Below are 24,313 nucleotides of genomic sequence, written 5' to 3'. Positions count from 1 at the left end.
ATACAATCTTAAAAAAATAAAATAAAAATGTATGATACAATCTTTAGCGTTAAAATGATACTAAAAAGAAACTAAAAAGAAAAAAAAATGATACTAAAAAGATTATCTATCAAGAGAAAATCGTTCGTTTAAAAAATCAATTTAAGTTTGGGTTCATTTTTTCTACCGTTACTGAAGATAAGTTATCTGCAGTAAGCCCAATACGATGTCATTTTGGGGCAGAAATCATAGTATTTTTATAATTTTAATTTATTTTAGGGTTATAATAGCCTTTATATTTATAATTTTCTAAGATTTTAATACCAAAACGACGTCGTTTGGAAAATAAATGCAGATAACTTATCTGCAGTAACTGCAAAACATTTTTTCCTTTAAGTTTTGTAAGCAAAATACTTTCTTCTTTACTAGTTGAACTAACCTCGTTGGTATACGGTGAAGCACTACGTTTACATACTCGATTGAGAAATTGGATATTTATCAGACAAAGAGGGGCCACGAAGAAGATACTTAATCACAGGGCATATGAAAGGGACAATAAAGTTGTAAGGTTATTTGAAAGCAGTGAAGCGAATAATTATATGGCTTTTGTCTTGAGAGGGTTCGGTGAGCCTCCTTTTGCCTTAACATAATAATTTCGTTTCTCGTATTTTCTTCTAGAACAAAAAATGGTAATGATACATATGTTTTCGTTATTTTACGTCCATTTAATAAAAGAATATATACACGTTTTCGTCGAATGTTATGACAATCACTCAGTTCCCCAGCACGGATTCTAAGATGAAATAGTTTTTCTGATTTTGTGTCTTGGAAGAGTTATGAGAATAAAAAATATTACGTTTGTTAACATATTTTATTTTTATTCCGAGAATCAGAATTACGATGGGAAAAAAATTAAAATATTGTTAATTTAATAAATAATTACAAAAATATAGTTGTTTTGTACCAATTTAAGGATCTATTGCACTCATTTACGCTCAATTTGGGCATGACCATTAACGCCTATGTTAGGCGTGACCCACGAGGCATTCACGTCAAAGTTAAACGTGATGTATCTGATGTTAACACGTGGCACAAAAAAGTCAACAGTTTAACCGTAAAACTTTAAAAGGCTATAACTTTGACTCAGGTGTCAAAATTAGGTAATTTTTTTGATTCCACATGAATTTTTGTGATCTACACAATAACACCTCATTTGGCATATTTTATCTCTCACAAACACAATTTGAATTTGCAACAATGATAATATAAGATCGTTTAAACTAGAAGCCTCCGAGTTTTTTCCGAATCAACACCAAACACAGTATTCTGCCTACTAGAATCTCCCCATCCCTATCCTATGGGCTATATTCTTATCAATGTGAATTGAGACCTTATCTTGTAAGTTGTGGCCTGAAATTAAAGATGGCACCAAAGTGGGCTAATCTATCTATAAATAAGGATACTTAATGCATATAATGTGTGAGAGAGATTGGTGGGAGTTCTATGTTTTTTTTATAACCAAATTCTAAGTTCTTTAAGTTGCATTAAAAAATACAAAACTTTTGATGTATTGCACTAAAATATATAAAAGTTTCTCTCCAAGTTCTGTTTCTCTTAATTTCCAACATTCTGTAACTTCATGACTACAACTGTGTCGCATCTAATTGCAAGCTTTTCATGGGACTCCTAGATTCTTCTGGTGGACTTTATGCTCTGAAACATGCTTTGATAAGAGGGTTTGAGGTTAATTATACTATTATAGACGTCGAAGAATGCATTATTACAAACATATATAGCCGTGTGATTTAGTAATTGTTGTTGTATGTATTCCTTAGATGAATTGACTAGTCCGGTCTGATTTTAATAGAAGCGTCAAAACTATTTTAGTATTTTAGATCATTAAATAAAGAATTCTATGACTTATTTTGGTTAGGAAAAAACTCGGAGGCTTCTAGGTTTAAATGCTCTTATAGTACTATTTTTGCAAATTCGAATTGTGTTTGTGAAAGATAAAATATGTCAAATGAGGTGAAATGGATAAACTGTTGACATTTTTGTGCCACATGTCAACACCAGATGAGTCACGCTTAACTTGGGCGTGAATGCCTCGTGGGCCACGCCTAACTTAGCATGAATGGTCACGCCCAAATTGGGCATGAATGAGTGCAATAGATCCATAAATTAGTTTAAAACAGCTATATTTTCATAATTATTTATTAAAACATCAGTATTTTAATTTTTCTCGAATTACGTTTGATAACACAATACATGCAGGTGCTTGGCCGGTAAAAGTGGCTGTCGGCATCGATGGACCAGAGAGAAAGAAAGAGATGAATGGCGAGTGAGATGTTGTGGCTTGCAAGCGATGGTGTTTGGTCGGCGGGGTTAATGACAGGATGATGGAGGAAGGCGGTGATGACTTTGACAGAAAGAGAAGGGAGATGGTTGGGTTGGTTGTGAGAGACTTGCTTGTGGGTCGGTGTGGGTGTTTTGTAGATTCAGCAGTAGTCGAAGGGCTAGGGTTTTGGTGGGCTTTGGTCGAACAAAATTGGTGGTGGCCATAGAGGTTTATGGCGGAGAAGATGATATTTGAGGTTTCAATGAAAGGTGGAGCGATGTTATGCGAACGAGAATGGGGTTTGTCAGTGGTGGTTTGGTTGGACACTGTGAAGGATATGTTGTTCACCAATGAAGATGGGAGGTGATGGCTGACTTCTATGGTGGTTATGAAGGTCGATGATTGTTAGAGGTAAAAGATAATAGGGGTTACTAGTCGATGGAAGAAGATAAAAGGTGAAGGGATTTGGGTTTCTAAAAAATAATAATTAATTTTTTGTATTTCAATTTTGTTTCAATTTGTTTTTGAAAGAAAGGTTAAGAGTGGCAAATAAAAAAAGAAAAATAGAAAAGTAATTCTCTTTTTGTGCCCTGAATCGGAGAAGCAAAAAAATTGTTTATTTTTTTTATTTCCCAGCACAAAAATTAAACTGATTTATCCTGGGAACAAAAAAATAAATCGGTTTTACCAAATACTGTTTCTATCTGTTTATGTTCTGGGGAACAGAAATTAAAAAAAAAGATTCTCGGATGGTTGTCATGCACTCACTTAATCAGTTTAACTTTCTATTTTAAAATTAAGAAAATACATTTAATTATAATAATTAACAAATAAAATTAATTCAAATGCACCTTTTCATTTCTTTTGGGTACATTCATTTTTGTCAATTTTTTAATATATAAACAAAATAAACAAAATAGAAACAATGTTTCAAGGGGAAGGATTCGTTACAAACTTTTTTTACAAATTTTTACAAATTACACTATGTACTCCCGAAAAAATATAGTGTAACCTAGTGTTCTCCCTGAAGTACATAGTGTAGTTTGTAAACAAAAAGTTTGTAAATATAACCCTCCCCACGTTTCAAAGCTAAATATTTATGAATTAACAATTCAATTATAAAACATGTTAGGTTTCATATAATTTTGCAATTAGTGTAGTATTTTTTTTAAAAAAAATACAAGCTAGCTAGAGAGTTTTGTATATATGTTTCATAGTAGAAGAAAGTTTTATGTATTTACCAAAAAAAGAAGAAGAAGAAAGGTTTATGTCAATAATATAAAATAAAAAAAATACTTTAACGCGTACGGAAGTTCAAGGCCTAATGGTATATACACATAGCTAGCTAGTAGAGCCGACAAAATGGGCTCGACTCGGCGGGCAAACCCGCCCCACCAGCTAAACGAGGCGGGGCGGGCTCATTTTTTGGCGAGTTGATGCGGGCATAGGCGGGCCGAGGTGGGTCAGTGTAAAATAGGCTCGGGCTGGCGGGCCAACCTGCCCAACCCGCCAAACGGGACGGGATGGGCTGGCTCATTTTTTGGCGAGTTGATGGCGGGGTGGCGCGGGGCGGGCCGCCCACTTTGCCACCTCTACTAGCTAGAGCAATTTGGAAGCTTTTTCCTATCAACAAATGATTTTAAGTCATTAGGTTTGGTCTAGTGGTGAGGGGTTTTAGTAGGTTGTATTATGTTATGTATTTAATTTCCACTTGTATCAAAAAAAAAAAAATTCATTGAACTTTTGTGAAATTTGTGGTAAATGATAGTAAAACGTACATAGAAATGACTTATATTTGATACCTAATAAAAAACAACAGTCACAAATTATAAAGGATTTATTTTATAACTGAGACCTAGATATCTAAAGTCAAAATATACTGTGTAGGCTCTGAGATCTAAATATGATGTATTATAGATCCAAATATACTGTGTAGAGTCTGAGATCTATTGGGGATCCAAATCTTGATATTTTGCATCTAAAAAATAGGTTTTAGTGCGAAATTCAACTGGTTTCAATTCTAACGAGTTTTATATCTTTTTCCAGCCTATAAGTGACCTTACGAAAGTGCTTAACTATTCATGTAGTGTGTCATTTCTTTTCTAGTCTATTAGATGTCTAGTTTTTTATAATCATTTTTATGTGTAAGCTTCAATGTTGTGATGCATTTACAATTGACTTATTGTACATGGACAACCATTAATTCAAGAAGCCCATAGTCAATTAGAATTGTAACCCAATAAGTATAGTTCAATTGTTAAAAGAGAAAGTAATTTGAAATATAATAAATTACAATAAAATCCAAGTGCAAATGAAGCAGTAGATATGATTGTGATTTATTTGGTAAGAAAAGGAAAGAAACACATTAGACATGATTTGAGATCTAAGATTTTGGGCGTGCTTTGAATGATTTAATTATAATTATTCATTTATTTTTAGAATTTAATTACCATTATATTTATTTTAAGAATTTTTCTTATTTTTAGGATTTTAGATTTTGAATTTTGAATTTTGGATCAATTTGTACTTAGTCTATAAAAATGTGCCTAAGACCCTTATTGTAGGAGTTGAATTTTTTTACTTTGTTAATAGAAATTGAGAACCAGAGGTTTACTCTTTTGTTAAATGTCAATTTTCTGTTTAGCCATCTTTTCTATGCGCTTTCGGCATCATGCTGTCTCCTAATACTCATACATGCAATGCTATTTCTTTACATCAAAGTCTAAAAGATATGTCTATATAGTTAGGCTAAATTTCAATTTGTTCAGTTGTTGCTATTTGAATTTGACTTTAAATTAGCATCATCAATATTTAAGTGAGTCTTTGATCTTCATGATTCTTCTCATTTTTCACATGTATCTCTTGATCTCACTTTGTCTTTTCACATGTTGCTCTTCCTTTTGGTTAAAGTTTGTGCTGATCAAAACTTTGCTTATGTAGTGGCACTTAAGGTTATATCAAATCACTCATAATTCCACGTAGGGGTGTGCAAAAAAACTGGTTCACTTACCCTACCCTTGATCTGACCTTGACTTGACCCATAAATACCTATTTTTTTTGAACTGGATTTAAATACTGATTCACTTTTATTTGGGTTAGTTTTATACCTGACTTATTTTAATAATTGATCCACTCACTCAAAACTTGACTCACACCCATTATGTGAAAAAAGAAAATGAAACATCATAATTGCAGTTTTCATTTTTAGGATTATCTCTTCTCTCCGTGGGTGATAAGGCAATTTGGGGGTTTAGGGTTCTCCGATCCAATGGCATCACCTACCTGTGCATGACCAACGACACCTTCGAAAGTGAGTATTTCTTCTTCTTCTGTTTCCTTATGATTTTGATTCATGACTTTGTTTATTCAGATTATTATTGTTGCATTGGTTTGAAGTGCAAAACGTTTAGTTCAGTTAGGTATTGGAATGCAAGTGTGGTTGTAATGATTAGTGTTGAAGAACAAGTAATAAATTGATATTTGTTCATTTTGATTAGAAAAATAGTAAATGAATAAAAAAAATTAATTTGTGTTTGTGTAGATTAAAAAATAAAATAAAAGAAGTTTGTGAATGTAACACTTTTCTTTTCATATTTGCTTCTGTGTCAATTCATCAATTGTGAAATTTAATTACTGTGCAGATAAATGTTCTTCAGAGTCATTTGCTACTTCTAATGAATGTTAGGGACTAGTGTTCTCTTTGATAGCTAGAATAAGTTTATGCATTTCTTTATGCCTTAAGACATGTTGTCTTAATAACTATGTTGTTAAAGTTAAATAACTTTTTTTTGTTAAAAAAATTACATTCCTTTATTTATTCAACAAATATCAAATTTATTAAATAGTTTATATTTATTTTAAAACAAATAAATAATTGAATTACATGAGTTTAAAAATTAAATCAACAATTATAAAAAAATTCAAAAACAAGTTTTGAAACCAAGTCAAAAGCGGGTTAGGTCGGATTTGACTCGATTTTGAAACCAAGTCAGACCCACTTCAGAAACCAAGTCAGGTCAGATCTGACCCAGTTCTGAATGAGTTCAAAAAAATTCAAACCTGGTTAGACTTGACTTGGATCAAATTAAGCCAGGTCGTGTCAAAATACCTGACCTGTAAAATCCACGTTGGGTCGGGTCGGCACAAAAATCTGACCCGACCTGACCTATGCACAGCCCTAATTCCACGATACCCATATTGTCTTTCAATTATAACATTTCTCTTAAATATTTTTAACTCAATTTTATAATAATTAAAATTATTTTTCCTAAAATGTTTTAATTGAAGTGTTTGTTGTGAAGAAACTAGTAGGTACTTTCTTTGTTATTTTGCATTATAAAGTTAAATTTACTTTCCATCAGTCTAAGTTACAAAACCTAATTATATATGCATAAAAAAATATAGAAGCATAATTTTTTTTTTTGGAATTTTACTTACAAGCTTACAATGTATGTAATTAATGTTTTATTTTACTCTATGTATAGAAGGGATAAGGTTCTCAATCTCTTGTTGATGAAAGTAATAAAGCATACAAATATTTGTCAAACTAGCATGTAATCTATGCAAAATGACACTATGAGATTATACTGAAGTATATTATTTTAGTGAAATTTTAGTAATTGATCTGGGCAAAAGGCCATCATCTACATAAAAGGCTATCATCAATGTTTTGAACATGTCATTAACATTATGATCAAAAGTTAATTTTGAAATTACAAGTTTTAACCTAATAAGTACTAGCCTCTTTGTTCTTTATGGTAAGTTTATAATTTAGAGGTATCTCCCTAAGATACAAATACAATTCTTTCTCTCATTTTTTTAACACACTTATACCACTAGTATAGCTTGGTTGAAAAACATGCCTTGGTAAATCAAAAGAATATTGACTACAATAACTTTATTATTTGGCATGATAGATTGGATCATCCCAGATCAAATATGATGCGAAAAATTATTGAAAATTTGTATGATTATGCATTGAAGAATCAGAAGATTCTTCAATTTATTGAATTTTCTTATGTTGCTTGTTCTCAAGAGAAATTATCACCAGCTAAAGTTTAGATTCAATCTCTTACATTTTTAAAATGCAAATAAGGTGAAATATATGGGCACATTCACCCATCATGTGGACTTTTCAAATATTATATGAATGTAATAGATGCATGTACAAAATGTCTATACGTGTGTTTATTATCAAGTCACATCTTCACATTTGCGAGATTGTTTGCTCAAATGATAATATCAAGAGCACAATTCCTAGATTATATAATAAAGACAAACCGTCTTGATAATTGTGGTGAATTTACCTCTCAGGCTTTTAATAATTATTGTATGTCAACTGGAATCACAGTTGAACAACCTGTTGCTAATAATCATACCCGAAATGGTTTAACATATTATTTATTAAATATCTCCAATTAATAGCTAGATCAATGCATTTGAGAACAAAGTTCTCATTTCGGCGTGGGGATATGCTATTCTACATGTAGCATCACTTGTATGCATCATACCAATAATTTATCACAAATTCTCTCCATTACAAATGGTTTATGGTCAAGAGCCAAATATTTCTAATCTTATAATTTTTGGATGTGCGATTTATGTTCCAGTTACTCCACCACAATGCATAAAGAGAAGTCTCAAACAAAATATATGTTGGATATAAATCTCCTATAATATCTTGAAATAATGACTTGAGATTTAATTAAATTAATATTTGCTTATTGTTATCAATCTATCCAACATAAAGGGAAGATAATAAACAATTGGAAAAATATATTAATTACAATACGTTATCATTATCTCATATAGATACTCACACAAAGCAATTATAAAAGAAAAAATATATATTACAAATCGACTGTCAGATGGTTTGTCTGACCAAGTCTAATATTCTTCCAACTGTAAATATTCCAATTCAAATTGATGTCCTAGCAGGACAATCTATGAGTTCAAATGAAACTAAACTACACTTAAAATATGGAAATATGATTGGTTCCAAGGATGAAAATCCTCGAAAAGAGGAAAGGAGAAAATGATCATAATAAGGAAACAATTGCTAATCATGAAGATATGACTTTCATTAAACCTCGAGGGAGGTTCAGGTGCCTGAAAATAATAAAAATGAAGAGATTTCTATTAGTTATATCATTACACAAAAAAGTTGGAACCGTAAAGATATAATTGTCGATAATATTTTCGCAAATAATGAAATAATAAAACAAGACGGGGGGATCTTGAAGCTAGATTTGTTGATGAATGTAAAAACAAAAACAATTGGCCAAAATATAAATATGCAATTCCAATTTAAAGCTTTTGGACCTATAATAAGTGTAAAGCCAGTGAATTACAAATGTGCAAAAATAAGAAAAATGAAGTCGTAAGATATAAAATATGACTTGTAGCAAATATATTCTCTTGTGGCGAATGCAATAATGTTTAGATATCTTATTAGTCAGGCAGTACATAAAAAATTGACATGCGTCTAGTAGATGTTATTATAGACTATTTATATGGCTCATTCAATCGATAGTAAAATTTATATGAAAACCACACAAGGATTCAAAATGCTTAAAATATATAAAAATTCCTGTGAAAATTTGTTGAAAAAGCTTCAAATATTGTAACAACCCAAAATTTCTAACAATTATAAAATATTCTTATAATAATATAATTGTCAAAATTTACATTTAATTATTTATTAGGATCTTATAAATGCAAGGGTAACTATATTACAATCATAAATGTTAAAACTTGGCATCTAAAAATATGTCTTATACATTAAGTCCCAAGCATAATAAAGAAAAATGTAATATTTATGACTAGCTTGAAAATATCTGAGACGCCATCCTTAATGCTCACTTCTAACCCCCAACCTTTGCAACCTGCTTTACTGAGGGTCTTTGTTCCCCGAAAGATCATCGCAACACACAAACACAACAACAATCAATCAGCAAACACTAGTAATCCCAATCCAAAATACAATAAATATAACTCAAATATTAACATAATAATCAAATCATGTATCAATTACATTGTTCATTATATTTATCATTATTAAGTTCATTTAATTTCATTTAGTTCATTCGTGGGAAAAGAATCATGATAGACTTTGAAGTCCCCGTTGCCAGTCTACCAACTTGACCCGGGAGACCCTGTTTTCAGCCACATATAGTCAAATTTGGCCATCACCAAATCCTAGTGGGCACACTTCTTCCCAAAGTTGCTACCAGTATCTCGATAGACCCTGTTGCTAGGTACCGCTTTGGTAAGAACAAATAACATCATTTTCTCATTACATAAATTCAAAGGCATAAAGCCCAAAGGTTGTGTTCATAACTTTCAGGAGGTACCATCGTAAAAGCTATCTTCTCACTATTATCTTATCAATATCATACCCAATTAGGAAAATTCAATTTTGTCATAAACCACATATTTGGAAAAATTTCTCAAAGAGTTTTCATAATTTCCATATCAATTGTTCAAGAGTATCATAATTTCTATATCAAATATCCAAATATAAATAAGTATACACTTAATTCATATATTTACTAGAGGTTATATAATTCCCAACAATATAATTAACCTAAAAAAATTAAACCCAATAATGTTCCTAATAGTATTCATATAATTAATCAATCTTTAGAGACTAAGATGACTTGGACTCCGTATTTGAAGACTTCTCTAGGTAGAAGAGCGAATATATAGAGAAGGGAAGCGCATGTCGTAGCTAAAGAAAAATAATAACAATAGAAATTAAAAAAATAAAAATAAGAAGAAAAAAGAGAAGAGGAGAAGGAAAACAGAGAAGTGAGGTGCTGATGATTGTAAGTGATTTGGTTTGGTTAGATTAAGCCCTTATTTATAGCTGAAGTTTTCCTTCCCAAGTTGGGCTCATGTGGGCTTTGTTATAAATAATTGAATTCATTTCCTTATAGAATTTGTTTCCTATTTTCCCTATAATTATTTATTTCCTTTTTTCTTAGGATTATTTGTTTCTTTTCTTCTTAGGATTTCTTTTCTTTTAGATTTCTTATGGGCTCATGATATTGTATCCTGATTGTATTATACACGATTTAATATACAATTTTTCTTATTGTATTTATTAGATAGGATATTACTGACTCATAGGATATTGCTGACGCATGGCTGACTTATAAGATATTGCTGACTCAATATTATGATGCATATACTAATATTATTATTTTTATTTTATTATTACTTTTAATTTTATTGATTTTTATTTTATTAATTTTATTATTACTATATTTATTATTATTATTATTATTATTTTGGGTATTATATTTTACCCTCCTTAAAATAAGTTTCGTCCGCAAAACTTAAAAGTTTGTACCCATCACAAACAAAGGTTAGCAAAAAACAATAGTTATACATAAATAACCAAAAAATACAATATACGATACCATGAATTTAAGAGACTACATAGAATACTAAAATTTAAGACGCTACAAATGCTATATTTTATTTTATTTTTTTGTATTTCTATATTAATAAATTGTTGACTCTAAAAATTTCAAGAAAAACTACTTATTCCTTTTTCAACAAAATAAATTATAAAAGATAACATATAAGCAATTGCTGGCTTTTTGACCTTTTTATCCTTAATTAAATAAAAAAATAATCACTTTGCCTTTTTCCTAACACTATACACCAATTTGCCCCTGTTAATCGATTAAACGAGATATGTAATCGATTAAACGATATTTAATTGATTAAATGATATACTTAATCGATTATAATAGACTCCATAAAGGCTTTTCTATTACCTTCAACATATAAAACTCATGAAAGAAAATAAAATTTAAAAGTAGAAAGAGGAAGTGTCCGCTCTAACTAGGGAAGTCACTTGCAAGTAGAGCCGGCAAAACGGGCTTGGCTCGGCGGGCCAACCCACCCAACCCGCCAAAGGGGGCGAGGCGGGCTGAGTTTTTCAACCCATCTCAAAAGCGGGGCGGGGCGGGCTCATTTTTTGGCGGGCCGAGGCGGTCAGTGTAAAATAGGCTCGGGCTGGCGGGCCAACCCGCCCAACCCGCCAAACGGGGCGGGGCGGACTGAGTTTTTTAGCCTACTTTTATCCTCTACTTGCAAGCCTCACGGGTTTCTCTCTCTCACCTATTCGTTTCTCCTTCTTCTTCTTCTCATTCATTGCTCCTTTTTCAAATTTTTACTTTTCTCGCTATTTGAAAGTTTGAAGCTTGAGATCATATGAGTCTTAACGCCATTTTTAGTCGTTTCTCAGTATTTTGTTCTGCGTCTCACTAAGTGCCTGTTTGGATCCTCTTATTTTTAAGCTAGAAGCTACTTATAAGAATAAGCTAGGCCAAACAGATTTTGGGAAAAGCTCTTATAACGAAAAGCTCTTTTTTTTATAATGAAGAAAAAAGCTGAAAATTAAAAGCTCCTAGGAGGAGCTTTTTTTTAAGCTCTTATCTGTTTTTCTTGAATTGTGTGCTTTTTTTTAAATGAAGAGTGATAAAGATAGAGAGAAAGATAATTTTCTTGAAATATGTGCTTTTAAGTAATTTTTAAGCTAAAACTTTTATGTAATTTCCAAACAGCTTTTAGCTTATTTTTTAAGCTCTTTTTTTTAGCTTTAGCTTATAAGTAGCTTCTAGCTTAAAAATAAGAGGGTCCAAACAGGCTCTAAGTCACAAGATACTCTACTATCTCTGCTCTCCTATATTTGTTCATATTTGGTGGGGGTGGGGTAGAGAGTGTGCTCTTTTACTTCCTTTTCATTTCTTTTGAGGCATCTTTGTTGGTACAAGTATATTTATGTTAATGGCAATTTAATAGTTTCTCTATTCATTTCTTGTAGCAATTTCTTTTTTTTTTGTTTTGCTGCTACTGTGCTTATTTTCTCTTTTGAATTATTGTATTATCGTATTGTACATAGATGTTGATAGAAATGAGGGAGAAACAAAATCAGAAGAGTACTTATGGCAAAGTTTTGACTTTCCTTATGATACATCATTGCTAGAGATGAAGTTAGGAAGGAACCTCCAACTTGGTCTTGATTGGAGATTAACCTCTTGGAAGAGTCCAATGAATCAATGATCCATCCCAAGTAGATTTTTCTTGGAGTATAGTGCTAAATAGTTATCCCGAGTTTTATATGTTAAAGGGAACATAAAAGCCTTTATGGAGTCTATTGTAATCGATTAAGTATATCATTTAATCGATTAAATATGATTTAATTGATTACATATCTTGTTTAATTGATTAAGAGGGGGCAGACTGGTGTATAGATTTGGGGCGAAGGCAAAATTGTTATTTTTTATTTAATTAAGGACAAAAGGGTCAAAAAGCCAGCAATTGCTAGCATATGATCAAGTCTTTCAAAATTAAAGCACATTTAAAAGATAATAAGAAACCCCTTTAACTAACCAACTCTCATAATATTTATTTTATTTTTATCATTTTTTTGTCTTATTATCTAATTTTCTTATTTTTTGGGTACTTATTTTACTCCAGGATCTTTAATCCCTTGAGTCAGTATCAAGAGCAAACCCAAGCCGAACCCAAGCCGAACCAAGGGCTCTGATATCATTTTGTAACACCCCCAAATTTTTAACAATATTAAAATATTCTTATAATAATATAATTGTCAAAATTCACATTTCATTATTTACCAGGATCTTATAAATACTGCAAAAGCTAATATAAAATTAATTTGTGGAAATATCACCGTCGCACCTGTAACAGGGGCAAGTGCAGGGCTAACTTAAAACTTCGAATGTAAAAAGATGTCTTATACATTAAATCCCAAGCATAATAAAGAATATCTGAGACGCCGACCTCGCTGCTCAATTCAAGCCCCCAACCTTTGCAACTTACTTTACTGAGGGTCTCTGCTCCTCCGAAGGATCATTGCAGCACATAAACACAACAACAAATAGTCAGCAAAAGCTGCTAATCCTAATCCAAAATACAATAAAGATAATCATAACTCAAATACTCATCATAATAAAAGAAACATTTATTTTCCATAATTAATCTTAATTAGTTCCTTTTAGCTCACTTAGTGGGAAGAGAACGATTGTAAACCGTGGAGTCCCCGTTGCCAGTCTATCCACATGACCCGAGAGACCCTATTGCCAGCCTCGTATAATCAAATTTGGCCATCATTAAATCATCTAATCCTAATGTGCACACCAGGTACCACTTTGGGAAAAATGAATAACATCTTTTTCACATCATATAAATTTGAAGGCATAAAGCCAAAGATTGTATTCATCACTTTTAGGAAGTAAAAAAAATTGGAAATAAGAAGAAAGAGGAGAAGGGAAATAGAGAGGTGCTGAGGATTGGAAGTGATTTGATTTGATTAGATAAAGGTCCTATTTATAGCTGAATTTTTCCTTCCCAAGATGGGCTCATGATATGGGCTTTGTTATAAATAATTGAATTTTTTTCCTTATAGAATTTGTTTTCCTTTTTCCTTATAGAATTTGTTTCCTTATGAAATTTGTTTTCCTTTTTCCTTATAGAATTTGTTTCCTTGTAGAATTATTTTCCTTTTTCCTTATATAATTTGTTTCCTTTTCTTTATGCAATTATTTGTTTCTTTTTTTTTGGATTTTTTTCTTTTTAGTTTTCTTATGGGCTCATGATATTGTATCCTGATTGTACTTTACACAATTCAATATACAATTCTTCTTTTTGTATTTATTAGATAGGATATTGCTGACCATGGCTGACTCATAGGATATTGCTGACTCATAGGATATTGCTAACTCAATATTATGATGTATATTCTAATATTTTTTATTTTTTTATTACTATTAGTTTTTATTTTATTAATTTTATTATGATTATGATTATTATTATTAATTTGGGGTGTTACAAATATAATTTAATGAATTAAAGAAATAAAGGCGTATGTGGTTTAATTGCCTTAATAAAATATTTATTTATCAATCGATTATATAGAGAAGATTTTAAAGATATCTTACATGGATAAAGCACATCCATTGAATACCCCCAATGTTTGTGAGCTCGATTGACATAAATAAAATATTCATTTAAACCCCAATGAAAAATTTCTTTGTGCCATATGTTAGTTCAATCGAGGCAGTCTTATTAGCATATAATAAAGGATGAACATCCAAGGGGGCGTTATAAAATTATTAAAGTGGATGTTTGACTTTTAAACCTTATATCTTCTCCCTCTTATTCTTTCATTTTATCTTTATTATTTGTAAGTCTATTAGCAGGGTTTAATTCTTCTCCAATATGAAGATACTAGAATAATGCGGAATATTTACCTAAACCACACAAAGGCAGATCTTAAATAAGATTTCGGTCACAAGTGGAAGCACAACTATTTCTTGGCGTTCAACAAATTTGTTTAAGAGATAATTTGACAGACATCACTGAATTCAAGTTTTGAGAAGCTGATATATAAGACTGAGATTCGTAGACTCAGAGACATTAAATGATGTTATCATCAGAGGGAGTAAAACATATGTTTCACTCTTTTTTTCTTCGCCAAGGTTTTGTCCCATTGGATTTTTGTAATAAGGTTTTTAGTGAGGCAGCTTGCGATACATATTATTAGAAATGTATACTCTTTAAGCCACTAAGATTGGTCTAGTGGTGAGAGGTTTGAGTAGGTTGTATTAGATTATGTGTTCAATTCTCACTTGTATCCAAAAAAAGAGAATTGTATACTCTTTTTATAATATCTTATAAGGCCCTATATTTTCTCCTGCGGCAGAAGACATCAGTTCTTCTTGCACACCCATGGAGAACCGTGTCAACAGTTTTTTTTTTTATTTTATTAAATAATGGGACCCACTTCAAAAAAATGTATCTATTGCATGAGAGATCAATTTGCTTGTTGCTGAAGAATATGATTTCCCATCTTATAATTAGATCCTAATTACGATTATATGTTAATAATATGTAATTAGGAGGACTCAATGTTATCAACTATTCTATTGTAACTAGGGGTGGCAATTTGGGTTGACCCGCCCCGACCCGCCAAAAAATATGGGTTGTAAAAATGAACCCATCCCGTTTTATGGTGGGTTGGCGGGTTGGCGGGTCAACCCACCAACCCGCCAATTAAAAAAAAATTAATTAAAATTCAAAAATAAATTATATTTTATGAATTTTTTAATATTATTTTATTTTATTTCACATTTCTCTATATTTTTTTTAGTCTCAATCTTAAATGTATACTAATATTTGTCAAACATTCTTTAGGAATTTATAAATAGATAACATTTGTCATAAATAAAATTGTTATTCTTTATTTTTTCTAGAAAGTACTAAGATAAAAAAAAATTGAATATCACAAAAATTTAAGTACTAATGAAATACTACCTAATTGTAAAAAAATAGTAAAAAAATTTAAAACTCGGCGGGTCAACCCGCCCCGCGGCGGGTTGAACCCGTTTTGACCCACTTCTAGGTGGGGCGGGTTGAGGTGGGTTGGTGGGTTTAAAATCTCAACCCAACCCGCCCCGTTTTGGCGGGTTGACCCGCCGGGCTCAACCCATATTGCCACCCCTAATTGTAACTCATTATAGTAGATGGTGTATGAATAGAGACCATGTATAGGTCTTCTATACGGAATTTTTTTGTGTGCTCCAAGCCCCATGTGGTCCTTCCATTCAAGAGATGACACTTGGACAAAAAGTTGTTTTTTATTTCTTCTCTCTCCTCTCTCCTTATTAGTTGTATGATTTTGATTGATCTGGACCACTAGTAAATGGTGGTCCAAGACTACTGAAATTCTTCTCTTTGTATACAGACAACACAAGACAATGGAAAATTATCCTTCTTTTATTTTGTTCTAAATTTATCTCTCCTTTGTTCTTTTACCTTTACTATATTCTAGTTTTATAACAATAATAAAATTATTTTAATATTGGGTAATGTTTTTCTCCTTTCACATGACACGAAGAATTTTCCTACAGACACATAAAAGTGGGCCTATCAACTTTTTTAATTTTCTTTTGTTTAAAAATAGTGGACCCCACGATTGATTGTCTCTATGAACATGACCTAAGAATGTTTCCTACAACATGACATTTGTTTTTCCCTTTAATATTTATTTATTTTTGAAATAAGGAAACAATTAATACATCAGCAGGAATATTTGTTTTCACATCTATATATTTTGCCGGGGACAGAAGCCATGGGATATAACCACATAAGGGTGCTGCAAAGTTTCAACAAACAGAAGCAGAATTTGCAGCATTCTCTTATATCGAGAGATATTATAGCTACTATGGTTGAGCTTTTGGCCATCATATTAGCTTTCTTCACATGCATTACCTTTGCTTATATTCTCAAATGTCTTAACAAACAAGATTCCCCACACAAATTGCCCCATGGAAGCATGGGGTGGCCCTTGTTTGGAGAGACTCCTGGCTTTCTCAAGCCCCATAGATCAAACTCATTGGGAAGCTTCTTACAAGAACATTGTTCTAGGTAACTTACCAAGTTCATACCATTTTCTGTCTTCTCCTCTAATTCTTTTAAGTCTTTTTTTTCCTGCTTTTTGTCAATCATAATAGTCACATAATTATATCCTCAAAACAACATATACATGAGTTCTGTTCTGTAATCTATTGATAAATCTTAAAGGGTGGTTGTGGGGTTTATGTATATGGTCTAAATGACTAAGCAAAATATTCTTGTTATGCAGGTATGGCAAAGTTTTCAAGTCTCATTTGTTTGGTGCTCCCACCATAGTTTCATGCGACTTTGAGCTCAACATGTTTATTCTTCAGAATGAAGGGAAACTATTCCCTGTTGATTACCCCAAGGTAATGCATAACATCTTGGGGAAGTTCTCTGTGCTTCTTGTCACTGGCCATCTTCACAAGAAGCTAAGAAGCACCATTATAAGTTTTGTCAGTGCATCAAAGTCCGAATCCAACTTCCTTCACTGTGTAGAAATGCTTGCACTCTCAAGGATTAATTCATGGGATCTAAACTGTAAACAAGTTGTTTTCTATAAAGAAGCTAAAAGGGTATGGTATCATCAACTTATTTGTTAGTTTTGTTCTGCTTGTGTTTCATCTTTAATTATATAATCAGTGCCCTCTACTCTTATTGTATTTTAAGATAAATTGCAGAAGAATAAAGTCTTAATATAATGGTATTTTACATACTGAAACGTGTTTTTCTTCAATGTGAAACAGTTTTCCATCAATGTTATGCTGAAGCACCTATTGAACATTAATCCTGATGAGCCACTAGCCTACAAGATTTTAGAAAACTTTGAGAACTACATCAAGGGTTTTGTTTCATTACCATTAAATATTCCAGGGACTGCATATTCCAATGCTGTGCAGGTACTAATATGATCATATATATAGATTAACCATTTAATCCAAATGCCAAAATAAGTGTCTTAATTCTGATATGGGGTATCCTGAATTTTGGCTTATACCAGGCTAGAATAAGACTCTCGTCTATTATCAAAGATATTATAATGGAGAGGCGTAAAGGTAATGTGGGGTTTGTGGAAGGAAGGGACCTATTGAATGTGATTTTGTCAAAGCAGAACCTATGTGATGAAGAGATGGTGAGCATTGTACTGGACCTCTTGTTTGGGGGTTATGAGACAACTGCAAAACTTTTGTCCCTAATTGTCTATTTCCTTGGGGGAGCCTCTAATGCTTTAGAAAGGTTAAAGGTACCTAGCTTTTAACCTATTTGAAACAAGTAACATGTTCAAAATTGTTTGTCATTTTATTAAAGGGTTCATTTTTTCTGCCGTCATATTATTTTTATTTGCAGCAGACATAAAAATAGTGAGACCCATTTGTTTTTTGTTTTTTTTCAGAAAAAAACAAAAATCAAGATCTATCAACGTATCCTGATTTTTCTATATGTTGCTGCAAAAGTTTTTTTTTTTTTTTTCAGCAACAGCATAGCTATATTTTCCTTTATTAAATTAACTAATTGAAAGCATTATAGGAAGAGCACCAAGTGATAAGGAAAAGCAAAATGGAGAGGGAACTACTGAACTTGGAAGATTATAAGCAAATGGAGTTTACTCAGGATGTAAGAAACTAAGAAACAATTTCCTTTTCAAGGTTTTGTATTTTCTAACAAAATTCTTGATATTGATTAGGTGATAAATGAAGCTATGAGATGTGGGAATGTAGTCAAATTTCTGCACAGGAAAGCTTCTCAGGATGTCAAATTCAAAGGTATTTATAAATTTATATAACCTTTCGCATTGAATGGACTTTATACAAAAAAAAAAAACAACTTTTTATGTAATGCTTTTTAGAAAGTTTTTTTGAGTCGTAATTATTTTCCATTTAAATCAATATTTAAAAAGGATTTTTAAGTAAAACTTTAAAAGTAGAAAATCTTGGCTTACAAAAGAAACATCATTTAGCATTTATTTTTAATAATTTTTACTTTTTTAAAAATTGTATATTAATAAAGCTGACAAAATAGATTCAATCAGTCAAGTCAATCCACCTAACACCAGTCAATCCACCTAACACCACCTAACACGTCTAAATTTTGAAAATATTTATGGTACTCATTCAGTGCATCTGTCTAATAAAAATGAGGAATGACTGTTATGTTTGTATGAAAAGGAAAGAAAATTTTTTTTATTCAAGTGTCACTTATTGAATGACAGATGTATCTACTACAGATGAACTGAAAAATGATCTCCTAAATTTTGTTAGATTTGGTTATATTTTCCCACCAATCAACGTGATCACAACCCGCCTGCTTAATTGGATAATTTAAATAAAATATCATTTTTTGAACATCTCACTCAATCTTCTTCGCTCCTTCTTATTATTATTATTATTATTATTATTATTATAATTATAGGTGAATTGACCTGTCAATCTGCTATAAAATGAGATGAGTTGAAATTTTTAATTTACTTTCAAAATTGCAGTGAGAGGGATTACCCACATTGTCATCCATTCCAAACACAAAAAAAATGAAAAACACTTTTATGTTAAAAAAAAGGCTTTTGGAAGGAAAAAACATCCAAACATGCCCTTAAGAGTATTATTAATTACTGTTGGATAATTGTTAGACAAATATTAATGCAGAGTTCAATAATCAATCTTCTTCGCTCCTTCTTCTTATTATTATTATTATTATTATTATTATTATTATTATTATAGGTGAATTGACCTGTCAATCTGCTATAAAATGAGATGAGTTGAAATTTTTAATTTACTTTCAAAATTGCAGTGAGAGGGATTACCCACATTGTCATCCATTCCAAACACAAAAAAAATGAAAAACACTTTTATGTTAAAAAAAAGGCTTTTGGAAGGGAAAAACATCCAAACATGCCCTTATAAGAGTATTATTAATTACTGTTGGATAATTGTTAGACAAATATTAATGCAGAGTTCAATAATCAATGATGCAGGATTTTCACATAGAAAATGTACCCCAGAAAAATTCCTTTGAGTACCCATTATTAAACTGAAGTATTTCTCACACATAATTAAAATTGTTGCAGAGTTTGTGATACCCGCAGGGTGGAAAGTTCTTCCTGTCTTATCTGCTGGACATTTGGATCACACTCTTTTTGAAAACCCTTTGGAGTTCAATCCCTTCCGGTGGAAAGTATGTTGCAGTATATGCTCAATAAGAAAAAATAGTCATCAATGCTTTAAAAATTCATTTGACAAACTCTTAATTACATATTGAGTAAAAGTTTTTCATATCATTGTTTTTGCATACGTATGAATGAACACACAAGTAACACCTGGTTCATTTGTCACCCCTACAATAGTGAACATCTAATTTATTTTTGTCTCTATTAGCAGGACAATTCGACAAGCAAAAAAGTGGCACCGTTTGGTGGTGGTCCACGACTCTGTCCAGCGGCTGATCTAGCTAAAGTGGAGATAGCTTTCTTCCTTCATCATCTTGTCCTTAATTATAGGTACTTAACTCATTACATTAGCTAAACTAGGCAAAACTTCCCACTGAAATAATAACATGCACTGGTTATGGTTATCAACATGGATAGATACATTAATAAATTAACTTCTTGCACCCCAATTGGGAATCCATATGATTGGCTTAATACTTAATAATATATAGAAAATTGCTAGTTGTACTTTGATTGAGTGTTAAATATATTTTTACACCATCATCAGTATAATATCGATAACTAAAAGTAATATGTAAATGTCACACAATAATGCTTGTACACCAAGGTACAATATGTTAAATTACATAGTATTTGATACAGAGGGAGGAAGTGTCAAGAGAAAAATAAATATAATAATATTCTATATTCACATAATGTCATCTCTTATTAAAGATAAAAACTTTAATCCTTATTTTTATTGAATAGGGAATTTTAAACTAAAGAAATAAATCATAAAATATACGGAAACAAAAAAAGTTTATACTAAAATATCTTCTAGAAGAAGAAGACTCTAACAATTTTTTTTAGCTTAATTAATTCCTGTGAGTATAATATCTTATAATTTGATCCTAATTATTCTAAATAAGGGATTCTACAATAAAGATAAAAGTAATAAAAAATACGGAAATAGAGAAATTAATCCTATAATAAGTTTAAGATTTCTCTAATAATTTTTTTAGCTCAATTAAATCCTGCAATTATAATATCTTATTATTAGATCCTAATTATAATACGGAAATAGATAAACTAATCCTAAAATAACTTCTAAAATTCTCTAACAATTTTTTAGCTTAATTAAAGCCTTCAATTATAAATCTTATAATTAGATCCTAATTTATAATTTAGCTCCACATCATATCCATGATAAGCATTTTGGTAAAAGTGCACCACTAGGGATAGCCTAGTGGTGTTGGGTGTGTTTAGGGTGTATTAGGTGTACGGTTCGATTTCCTGTAATGTCCAAAAAGCATTTTGGTAAAAGTTATTTGATATTGATATTGATATTGATATTGCAATAGGTGGAAAATCAAGGCAGATGATCACCCACTTGCTTTCCCTTACGTGGAGTTCACCGAAGGCCTGCTATTGGATCTTGAACCCACGGACACTACTTTTGGGTACCAGCACCCTTGATTGCGGCTTGGGCGTTATGCGCTGAAAATTGCTGAATCAAAATGTTACAAAGAAAATAAAATTGTTATTTAGTAATAAAATATCCATAGCATTTGCTCCTTATATATAGTTATAATAAGGGGATTGAAATTATTATGTAAGGGAATAGATATATTGACAAAGTAAAACGTTTACAAACGTTTACAAACAAATAATTACCGTTAGATTAATTATTTGATAGACGGTTCTGATTTAATTCCTCCATTTCACGTCACTACTGAACGTCTACCTCACTTTCCCGCTCTCTTACCCTCTCCGCTCAAGCCTCCATAGATTGTCGTCTGAGTCCACGTCACTCCATCGCGACCATCTGCCATTGCCGTCTCAGCCCTGTTTGTGACCCACCATCGTTGCGCCAGCCCTTGTGCTCTTTTACTGCCGCGGTGGTCGATCTTGCTGTCGGCGTTCCCACCTGCGCGTGTTGTTGTTGCCATCACAGGACCTGTGAGTGAGGCAATTTGATTGGAGTTTTTCATCTGTTAACGTGGGTGATTCGCCATTTATTTTCTGCTTTGTTTCTTTTTTTGGGTTTTATTATTGAAAAGTTTCGATTTTTCAACCTGTTTGGAATTTAATAGGAATTTTTTGAAATGGGTTGAAGTTATTATACTTATCTTTCATTTGTTTGGGTAAATTTTTAAATGGGTTATGGTATTGGGGCTGAATCTGGAAAATTAATTGGAATTTTCCCTTGAGTTTCGATTTTACATAGCCGATGATCATTTTGGTAATGATAATCTGGTATCAGCTTCGCAATTCACTATACTTTGACTCTATTAACCATAGTCCTTGACACTTGACAGTAAGACATCAAGTTGATGTCATGGGCGAGGATTTTACCTAGTAAGTATTTCACAGTTCACATAATTAGTTCCCATAAGGTTTTAAATTGCAGTTGGTTGTGACTATAGTAGGCCAATTATCAAATCACATTTTTTTAACTAGTTTTGAGAAGCTGACTGGTTTTATAAACCATAAAACCAGTCTGGAAATTGAAACGAACCAAAAGAACCAAATCGGTAAAGCGATTCAGAACTGATTTATCTACTTGAACTGGTTTCGTTCTGTCTTACTTTAAAGAAAAAAGAAAAAAATAAAAGTTTAGAGAAAGGAAGATATGAAATTCTGTGTAACTTGTTAAGTCATGAAGAATTTCATGTGGCTCCATATGTATAGTAGTATTGCATGAATAAGTTAAAATTTATTTAGTTGTTTGCTTTCTTTTTAAGTTTGTTTGACCTTTGAAATTTTATGCCATTGCAGCTCGGGCGTTGATGACCTTGAGAAGCATTTGGCGGCTCTTAGAAACCCATAATTTTTGTTTGAGATTATGTGATTCTCGATCTCAAGTTTTAAACTAGAATTTTTTCCTGAACTATGTTCTTGTAGGGATTTCATAAGTTTAGTGTGGGTATATGCATCGTTGAAATTATTATGTATCAATAATGATTTATGAAATTCTCTCGTGCTTGAACCTTATGCAAATGTTCTAAGCTGAGAAAGACAACTGACTTCTTGTAGTTGGGGATGAATGATAATATGATTAAACATAGTATTTGTCTAGATGTATCACTGTTTTTTGTGTCTTCTCTTTCCACCTAATGTTACTGCTACCAAGTACATAGAACATTGCACAAATCTGAAATGGAATTACTCAGGTCCTTTGGGACATTGGACTGTTATTAGATAAACTTAAATGTACGGTTTTTAGATTAATGGGTCTCTAGAAGTTTTATGTTTAGGAATTAATGTTGGTTAAGTGTTATGGGGGTTTGGTTTTGATATTTGTTAAATGGCTGTAAGTTTTCTACGGTTTATGTTTTATTGCGTTTAATAGCTTTTAATAGGTGTTTAAGTTATTTTTTAGCAAGCTACCATATAAGGAGATGTAATCGTCATAGAAAGTACAGAGCAAGAAAAGAGAGTTTGATAATAAAGAAAAACTTTCGTAGATTATTCGTTTGGTTGTCTCTTGCATCTGTGTGTTGATACCTTAACAAATTGGTATCAGAGCTATGGAAAGGGGGAGTGATATGGCACTACCTAAGTTGACGAAGGAGAACTACGAGAATTGGTGCATCCAGATGAAGGCTCTTCTCGGATCCCAGGACGCTTGGGAGAATGTTCAAGCAGGTTTTGTAGAACCACAGGACACTGGAGGCTATTCGGCGGCTCAAACTAAAACGTTGAAAGAGACGCGTGCAAAGGACAAGCTGGCGTTATTCATGCTCTTCCGAGCTGTGGACGAATCCGGGTTCGAGAAGATAGCAAATTGTGAGACCTCAAAGGCAGCCTGGGACACCTTGGCAAATGTCTATAGAGGAGCTGACCGGGTTAAACAAGTCCGGCTTCAAACCCTTCGTGCCGAGTTGGAGGGAATAAAGATGAAGGACACGGAAGGAGTATCCGGGTTCGTTGCCCGGGTTCAGGGAGTTGTGAACCAGTTGAAACGGAATGGAGAAGTTATACCTGACACCAGAGTGGTGGAGAAAATCCTGAGATCTTTGACAGACCAGTTCGAAAACGTGGTTTGTGCGATAGAGGAGTCCAAGGATCTGTCTACACTCACTATTGATGAGTTGGCGGGTTCTCTTGAAGCGCATGAACAAAGAAAGAAGAAGAAGGAGGAGACTCTTGAACAAGCGCTTCAGACCAAAGCAACAATTAAAGATGAGAAGGTTCTCTATTCTCAAAACTTTCGAGGTAGAGGACGTGGCCGCGGTGGACGAGGTACTAGCCGTGGTGGTAGGGGCCGAGGCCGAAGTCAAGAAGGTTGTAATGATGAGGTAGGACAATCAAGTCAACAGAACTGGCGTGGAAGAGGACGGGGTCGTCGAGGAGGTCGGTCACATTATTCAAACATTGAATGCTACAAGTGTGGCAAGTATGGTCACTATTCAAAAGATTGT

The 24,313-nt window shown here is 32.3% G+C and overlaps 1 protein-coding gene across 1 annotated transcript; it reads left to right on the top strand.

The window, feature by feature from the left end:
• The first annotated feature begins 16,673 nt into the window (after window positions 1-16,673).
• On the top strand, window positions 16,674-21,365 carry LOC133288187 (cytochrome P450 724B1). The gene is made up of 9 exons (XM_061485894.1): window positions 16,674-16,780; window positions 16,998-17,325; window positions 17,497-17,649; window positions 17,751-17,993; window positions 18,278-18,364; window positions 18,435-18,513; window positions 19,812-19,918; window positions 20,122-20,240; window positions 21,251-21,365. The coding sequence occupies exons 1-9, from the start codon at window positions 16,689-16,691 to the stop codon at window positions 21,363-21,365; spliced, it is 1,323 nt and encodes a 440-aa protein (XP_061341878.1). The 5' UTR covers window positions 16,674-16,688.
• The last annotated feature ends 2,948 nt before the right edge of the window (window positions 21,366-24,313 follow it).

The sequence above is a fragment of the Gastrolobium bilobum genome, unplaced genomic scaffold (assembly GCF_033153095.1).
Source record: "Gastrolobium bilobum isolate Gb01-03AN ecotype WA unplaced genomic scaffold, APGP_CSIRO_Gbil_v1 utg7961, whole genome shotgun sequence".
Taxonomy (NCBI): domain Eukaryota; kingdom Viridiplantae; phylum Streptophyta; class Magnoliopsida; order Fabales; family Fabaceae; genus Gastrolobium; species Gastrolobium bilobum.
This window is presented reverse-complemented; position numbering and strand designations above follow the sequence as displayed.